This window comes from Glandiceps talaboti, chromosome 5 (assembly GCF_964340395.1).
Source record: "Glandiceps talaboti chromosome 5, keGlaTala1.1, whole genome shotgun sequence".
Taxonomy (NCBI): domain Eukaryota; kingdom Metazoa; phylum Hemichordata; class Enteropneusta; family Spengelidae; genus Glandiceps; species Glandiceps talaboti.
This window is the reverse complement of record NC_135553.1, coordinates 9,357,315-9,366,104: the sequence shown is the minus strand read 5'-3', so window position 1 is coordinate 9,366,104 and position 8,790 is coordinate 9,357,315. Positions and strand designations below refer to the sequence as shown.

At 42.3% G+C, this 8,790-nt stretch overlaps 1 protein-coding gene across 1 annotated transcript; it reads right to left on the bottom strand.

Annotated features, from left to right (window-relative positions):
- Positions 1–273: 273 nt before the first annotated feature.
- LOC144434997 (chitin-binding domain protein cbd-1-like) lies at positions 274–6,965 on the bottom strand. The gene is made up of 10 exons (XM_078123529.1): positions 6,802–6,965; positions 6,029–6,093; positions 5,573–5,836; positions 4,737–5,108; positions 3,929–4,192; positions 3,256–3,627; positions 2,452–2,715; positions 1,701–2,072; positions 877–1,140; positions 274–479 (listed from the first exon to the last, which is right to left on the bottom strand). Exons 1-10 carry the CDS (start codon positions 6,963–6,965, stop codon positions 274–276), a joined length of 2,607 nt encoding a protein of 868 aa, XP_077979655.1.
- Between the last annotated feature and the right edge of the window lie 1,825 nt (positions 6,966–8,790).

Genomic DNA, 8,790 nt, shown 5'->3' with positions numbered 1-8,790 from the left:
GGGGCAGTAATCTACAAAATTCGGCTTCTAAAGTAAAACTTACATAATCAAAGAAAAATGTGACGTGAAGTACTGGTAATAAAGTTATATTGAAAAAACTTGGAAGACTCCATACTTCATCACAAAGTTATAGCTTGTAAATTCGTCACTAAATTTACTATGGAGTTGTAGTAAAAGATACATTTCAACGTCATCGCTCTGCATTGCTTAATTACATCCGGGTACGTTTTTAGGTCGATCGCAAAATCCTATGGGGTTAAATACTGTTGTTGGTCAAGGCAGTGTTTCGTCACACTCAGGTACGTTTGCTGGCCAATCACAGTAAAGTTGTCTCGGATTAAAGACTGTACCAGGTGGACAAGATTGGACGAATTCCATACCAGATCCACAATTGATGTATTTGGTACAATCCAATGGGTATGGATACAGACCTGCTGGCGCCGTGGAACAGTCTACTTTGCTTACGGGGGTGTTGGTCACTGAAAAGGTAAGGAAGAAGGTACATCAAGACACCTGTTTTGGTAAGTACTGATCACGCGTGACATAACATGGCATGACAGACAGACAGATAGACAGACAGGCAGACCGACAGACAGGCAGGCAGGCAGACAGAGAGACAGAGAGACAGAGAGACAGACAGGGAGACAGACAGACAGACAGACAGACAGACAGACAGACAGACAGACAGACAGACAGACAGACAGACAGACAGACAGACAACAACGAAAAGGGGAGTGGGGAGTGTGAGAAGAAGCCAGGGAGATGAGCGAGGGGGGGTGTATAAGAGAAGGGGGAGGTGGATGAGAAACGTGCACAGAGAAAGATATATAACTGCCCTGGAGGTGAAAAAGAGAACAAAGCAGATGGAATATTTACCTGGTGAATGTGTGACAGGAGCACTTGCAGTAGATTGTCCTAACTTTACTGTTGTTGGTGAATTGAGTGTTTCGTCACACTCGGGTACGTTTTCTGGCCAATCACAGTAAAGTTGTCTCGGATTAAAGACTGTACCAGGTGGACAAGATTGGACGAATTCCATACCAGATCCACAATTGATGAATTTGGTACAATCCGATGGGTAGGGATACAGTCCTGCTGGTGCCGTGGAACAGTCTACTTTGCCTACAGGGGTGTTAGTCACTGAAAAGGGAAAGGTAGATAATATATCAAGACGTCCTTGTTGCCAAGTACTCATCACTAGAACAATCAACTTCTACGGCCCGGGAAAAGTATCATTTGATTTTTTGCTTTAGTAAACGTTATAATTCTATGAAATCGAGTTTTGAAAATTACAGATAAATTTCATATTTGACCATTCTTTACTTTCTTAATAATTACAACGCAATTATATTTCTTCACTATCATTAAATGCATGAAAATACTGATTTACCATTATACTATATATTTAACTTTCTCGTGTTATATTTTCTGATTCAGAAGTTAAAAGCTGTTAACATAGCAAGCAGACAGAGAACCATTTCACACACTTTCTCAAACGGAAACAAAATAAATATATCACGTAATGATAGAAAACACCAAAATCATCTAAAGCCGTATATTGCAAAACTGTGTTTACAAACAGGTGTGTGTGTCACGGTGTATGTGAGTCGTTTTCGTTGTTTGTAAGTTTGTTTCGGATATTTTCATGGGTCACCTCTGTGTTTGTGAGTATGCGCCTTGTACACCCTTGGCAATCTCACCTGGCAACTGTTGTGTGACGGGAACGCCATCAGTAGATTGCTCTGATGCTACTGTTGTTGGTTGAGGAGATGTTTGGAGGTCTGAATCCACCGTTGTTGGTGAAGATGTCTGCTCTGACTCCACCGTTGTTGGTGAAGATGTCTGCTCTGGCTTTACCGTTGTTGGTGAAGGCAGTGTTTCGTCACACTCAGGTACGTTTGCTGGCCAATCACAGTAAAGTTGTCTCGGATTAAAGACTGTACCAGGTGGACAAGATTGGACGAATTCCATACCAGATCCACAATTGATGAATTTGGTACAATCCGATGGGTATGGATACAGACCTGCTGGTGCCGTGGTACAGTCTACTTTGCTTACGGGGGTGTTGGTCACTGAAAAGGTAAGGAAGAAGGTACATCAAGACACCTGTTTTGGTAAGAACTGATCACGCGTGACATAACATGACATGACAGACAGACAGACAGACAGACAGACAGACAGACAGACAGACAGGCAGGCAGGCAGGCAGGCAGGCAGGCAGGCAGGCAGGCAGGCAGGCAGACAGACAGACAGACAGACAGACAGACAGACAGACAGACAGACAGACAGACAACAACGAAAAGGGGAGTGGGGAGTGAGAGAAGAAGCCAGGGAGATGAGCGAGGGGGGGGGTGTATGAGAGAGGGGGAAGGTGGATGAGAAACGTGCACAGAGAAAGATATATAACTGCCCTGGAGGTGAAAAAGAGAACAAAGCAGATGGAATATTTACCTGGTGAATGTGTGACAGGAGCACTTGCAGTAGATTGTCCTAACTTTACTGTTGTTGGTGAATTGAGTGTTTCGTCACACTCGGGTACGTTTTCTGGCCAATCACAGTAAAGTTGTCTCGGATTAAAGACTGTACCAGGTGGACAAGATTGGACGAATTCCATACCAGATCCACAATTGATGAATTTGGTACAATCCGATGGGTAGGGATACAGACCTGCTGGTGCCGTGGAACAGTCTACTTTGCCTACAGGGGTGTTAGTCACTGAAAAGGGAAAGGTAGATAATATATCAAGACGTCCTTGTTGCCAAGTACTCATCACTAGAACAATCAACTTCTACGGCCCGGGAAAAGTATCATTTGATTTTTTGCTTTAGTAAAAGTTATAATTCTATGAAATCGAGTTTTGAAAATTACAGATAAATTTCATATTTGACAATTCTTTACTTTCTTAATAATTACAACGTAATTATATTTCTTCACTATCATTAAATGCATGAAAATACTGATTTACCATTATAGTGTATATTTAACTTTCTCGTGTTATATTTTCTGATGTTAAAAACTGTTAACATAGCAAGCAGACAGAGAACCATTTCACACACTTTCTCAAACGGAAACAAAGTAAATATATCGCGTGATGATAGAAAACACCCAAATCATTCAAAGCAGTATATTGCAAAACTGTGTATACAAACAGGTCTGTGTGAGTCGTTTTCGATGTTTGTAAGTTTGTTTCGGATATTTTCATGGGTCACTTCTGTGTTTATGGATATGTGCCTTGTACACCCTTGGCAATCTCACCTGGCAACTGCTGTGTGACGGGAACGCTATCAGTAGATTGCTCTGATGTTACTGTTGTTGGTTGTAGAGATGTTTGGTGGTCTGACTTCATCGTTGTTGGTAAAGATGTCTGCCCTGACTCCACCGTTGTTGGTGAAGATGTCTGCTCTGGCTTTACCGTTGTTGGTGAAGGCAGTGATTCGTCACACTCAGGTACGTTTGCTGGCCAATCACAGTAAAGTTGTCTCGGATTAAAGACTGTACCAGGTGGACAAGATTGGACGAATTCCATACCTGATCCACAATTGATGAATTTGGTACAATCCGATGGGTATGGATACAGTCCTGCTGGTGCCGTGGTACAGTCTACTTTGCTTACGGGGGTGTTAGTCACTGAAAAGGTAAGGTAGAAGGTACGTACATCAAGACACCTGTTTTGGTAAGTACTGATCACGCGTGACATAACATGGCATGACAGACAGACAGACAGACAGACAGACAGACAGACAGACAGACAGACAGACAGACAGACAGACAGCAACTGAAAGGGGAGAGGGGAGTGAGAGAAGAAGCCAGGGAGATGAGCGAGGGGGGATGTATGAGAGAGGGGGAAGGTGGATGGGAAACGTGCACAGAGAAAGATATATAACTGCCCTGGAGGTGAAAAAGAAAACAAAGCAGATGGAATATTTACCTGGTGAATGTGTGACAGGAGCACTTGCAGTAGATTGTCCTGACTTTACTGTTGTTGGTGAAGGCAGTGTTTCGTCACACTCGGGTACGTTTGCTGGCCAATCACAGTAAAGTTGTCTCGGGTTAAAGACTGTACCAGGTGGACAAGATTGGACGAATTCCATACCAGATCCACAATTGATGAATTTGGTACAATCCGATGGGTATGGATACAGTCCTGCTGGTGCCGTGGAACAGTCTACTTTGCCTACAGGGGTGTTAGTCACTGAAAAGGGAAAGGTATATAATATATCAAGACGTCCTTGTTGCCACGTACTCATCATTAGAACAATCAACTTCTACGGCCCGGGAAAAGTATCATTTGAATTTTTGTTTTAGTAAAAGTTATAATTCTATGAAATCGAGTTTTGAAAATTACAGATAAATTTCATATTTGACCATTCTTTACTTTCTTAATAATTACAACGCAATTATATTTCTTCACTATCATTAAATGCATGAAAATACTGATTTACCATTATAGTATATATTTAACTTTCTCGTGTTATATTTTCTGAAGTTAAAAGCGGTTAACATAGCAAGCAGACAGAGAACCATTTCACACACTTTCTCAAACGGAAACAAAATAAATATATCACGTAATGATAGAAAACACCAAAATCATCTAAAGCCGTATATTGCAAAACTGTGTTTACAAACAGGTGTGTGTATGTGAGTCGTTTTCGATGTTTGTAAGTTTGTTTCGGATATTTTCATGGGTCACCTGTGTGTTTGTGAGTATGCGCTTTGTACACCCTTGGCAATCTCACCTGGCAACTGCTGTGTGACGGGAACGCCATCAGTAGATTGCTCTGATGCTACTGTTGTTGGTTGAGGAGATGTTTGGAGGTCTGACTCCACCGTTGTTGGTGAAGATGTCTGCTTTGACTCCATCGTTGTTGGTGAAGATGTCTGCTCTGGCTTTACCGTTGTTGGTGAAGGTAGTGTTTCGTCACACTCGGGTACGTTTTCTGGCCAATCACAGTAAAGTTGTCTCGGATTAAAGACTGTACCAGGTGGACAAGATTGGACGAATTCCATACCAGATCCACAATTGATGTATTTGGTACAATCCGATGGGTATGGATACAGACCTGCTGGTGCCGTGGAACAGTCTACTTTGCTTACGGGGGTGTTGGTCACTGAAAAGGTAAGGAAGAAGGTACATCAAGACACCTGTTTTGGTAAGAACTGATCACGCGTGACATAACATGACATGACAGACAGACAGACAGACAGACAGACAGACAGACAGACAGACAGACAGACAGACAGACAGACAGGCAGGCAGACCGACCGACAGGCAGGCAGGCAGACAGACGGACAGACAGACAGACAGACAGACAGACAGACAGAGACAGACAGACAGACAGACAGACAGACAGACAGACAGACAGACAGACAGACAGACAGACAGACAGACAGACAGACAGACAGACAGACAGACAGACAGACAGCAACGAAAAGGGGAGTGAGAGAAGAAGCCATGGAGATGAGCGAGGGGGGGTGTATGAGAGAGGGGGAAGGTTGATGAGAAACGTGCACAGAGAAAGATATATAACTGCCCTGGAGGTGAAAAAGAGAACAAATCAGATGGAATATTTACCTGGTGAATGTGTGACAGGAGCACTTGCAGTAGATTGTCCTAACTTTACTGTTGTTGGTGAATTGAGTGTTTCGTCACACTCGGGTACGTTTTCTGGCCAATCACAGTAAAGTTGTCTCGGATTAAAGACTGTACCAGGTGGACAAGATTGGACGAATTCCATACCAGATCCACAATTGATGTATTTGGTACAATCCGATGGGTATGGATACAGTCCTGCTGGTGCCGTGGAACAGTCTACTTTGCCTACAGGGGTGTTAGTCACTGAAAAGGGAAAGGTAGATAATATATATCAAGACGTCCTTGTTGCCAAGTACTCATCATTAGAACAATCAACTTCTACGGCCCGGGAAAAGTATCATTTGAATTTTTGTTTTAGTAAAGGAAGATTAAGTATTAATCTATTTTATGGATGACGCCCTCTGGTGGTAGATAAAAGCAATTAGGTAATTTCGCCTAGAGGGGGTGGCGGCATTTGAAAAAACTCTGAGGCAATTCGCCCTCTTGCAGCAACTTCGGACCTGAAAGTAAGGTAAAGAATTTGCTCTTCAAAAAGTTGTTTTGGGGCAAGATATCGTCGTCTGTCGTCACCTGTTTATAACAGAAAGCTTCCTTGCTACCGAAGGTTGGTATACAGCTGTACATTTTGTTATCATGAGTGTGAAAATACTCATTTTGGGTCATTCTTTCATCTCACGGCTCCTTACGGCATTTCATCACTGTTGTTATCCACTCGACCCAACTTTTAATGTGTCTGATCGTGCTGTAGTCAAACTTGTTGGATTTGGGGGTCGTACAGTTGGGAAAACTCGTCGGTTTGACCTGCATTTAGTGAAAGACTATGAACCTGATATTGTTATTTTGGAACTTGGTTCTAATGATCTATGTTCTAGTGATGCATCTAGTACGCCAGAAGGGGTAGGCCACCAATTAGTGAACTTGGCGTGCACACTTCACCATGAGTACAACGTGCGTATCGTTTGTGTTGATCAAATACTTTTTAGGCATGTTTGCCCACTGAATATGAGTGACTACAATGAGAGAGTTACGGTGCTGAACAATTTTCTGGCTAATGAGCTTGCCAATTTTGAGTTTTGTTTGTTCTGGAAGCATAGGGGACTTTGTAATTCCCGGTTAGAATTACTATGCGTAGACGGCGTGCATCTAAGTGAGTTGGGTATGTATCGTTTTTACAAGAGTTTACGCGGGGCGATTTTGAGGTCACTCACCATGGTGTCACGTGGTCCGGTGGATTGACTCTAAACTTGGTTTTAACCGACGACTTCAATAAGGCTGCATGAGCGACATACGTGGGTAATTTGAGTCTGATTGTCATGGTCTCTTCGACATGTTGCTGACCAGCATGCCCTGAGTATTTATCTTGATATGGCATATCGATACTTAGGCACAGAAATTGTTTTATGGGGCAGCAGCCAAGGAATTTGGTCTGCAAGTTGCGGCTCACATTTTGGCTTGTTATAATGTATCTATATGCATTTAGTGAGTTATATTGTCATATGAAATATTTTTATTTCAATTTAGCTATCGCATTTTATTCATTATATAATATATATTACTAGTATAATGTACATGTACAGTTGTAACTGTTTCTGGAGCTTAATTGGTGAGCAGCAGCCAGGTAATCTGGTCTGCAAATTGTGGCTCACATTTGCCATTTGGTGTTCTTGAGTATCTTTTTATACTTTATGTTCCGGCATTATTTGCATGACATTTTGGCATTCCTTATGAATGACCCGTCTTGCAAGCCGGGTCGTTAATATTTCATTGCGGTTTTATGTTATAATTGGCACCATAGCCTTATTGCTAGAAGGTGTATTTAAAAAAAAAGATACTCATGTTATTGCTCCATGTTACTGGCCTTATTTGGCATGTTTTACCATTGAATATCTTATTCATGGTTCCCTTGTGATTAGGGATGTCCAATTAATGAACTTTATATTCATTGTCAGTGCCTTAATTATCTGTGCCGGTGCCAGACTATTGTATTGGTCAGGGCAATCAACATAATTTATAACTAGCAAGTATTTCAAAATGAAATGTTGGTATTTATAATTTACTGCCGTAGTGAGTTCTGTATTACAGATAATGGCACCTAAGCGAGTAAATGCTGGAAGAAAACGGAAGTCTGCTTCCTGCCAGTCTCAGCCAAAGTCAAAAAAGGGACATGAAGATCTGCCACCACCACAACAGCTGGCGGAAGTACTATCATCAGGAGTCCAGAGCATAGCAGTATCCAGTGCACAGGTTCTGTCAGCAGACTCCTTAGAGAAGAATGCCACTCAACCTAATACTCACAACGGGCAAGCTACATCAAGCCACTCTGAGGGATCATCTGTTAATACAGAACAGCTGACAAAGACTATACCAGAAGCAGTGGTGCAAGGACTTGTTAATTCAGGCCTTCTCTCTAGATCTCAGGCCAACCATGGGCAAAAGGATGTACATCAGCAACATCAGCCAGGTGACAAGTCTTCTGGCGATGTGCTAAAGGAAGTAACAGATATTATGGGTAACCCTTCGTTTCCAAATGATCAATTGCCACTGCCTGAATCTGACATGCGGCCTGGTTCTGAGTTCACTAGTGTGTCAGTACCATTGCTTTCTAGAGTGCCTGACAAAGTGAAATCAAAAATTTGGTCAGATGAGTACGTGGATTTGGCCTCTCTCTTGAACCCAACACAACAGGATTTCAAATACACACTTGCAATGGCAAACAACAATGACAAGGCACACCTCTGCCTTGAACCATCCGCAAAAGGCAGGAAAATAGTGTCAATTGATCATTGGTTAACAGCTTTCAATACTTTTACAGCAGTTTATACTGTCAAATACCCAAATTCAGTTCCAGGGTTAATGAAATATATTGAGGTGGTTCGTGATTTGGCAGCCAAAAGGGCTAATTGGCGTTTTTACGATGAACAATTTCGGTACCTTCGACAGTCTATACGAATTCCCTGGGATAGTACTCACTGGGAATTATGGATGCAAGCTCTGCATATGAACCGCAGTGCTAGTGGGCCCAAAAGCCAGAGTTTTAGCCAGGGGGAGCCTCCCTTTCGTAAGGGGTATTGCTGGAAATTCAATTCAGGGAAAACCTGCTCAGGGTGTAGATTTGAACACAAATGTAGCAAGTGCAACTACTCTCATGCAGCAGTCAGCTGCTTTTCCAGACTCTCACATTATGAGAAATCAAACCG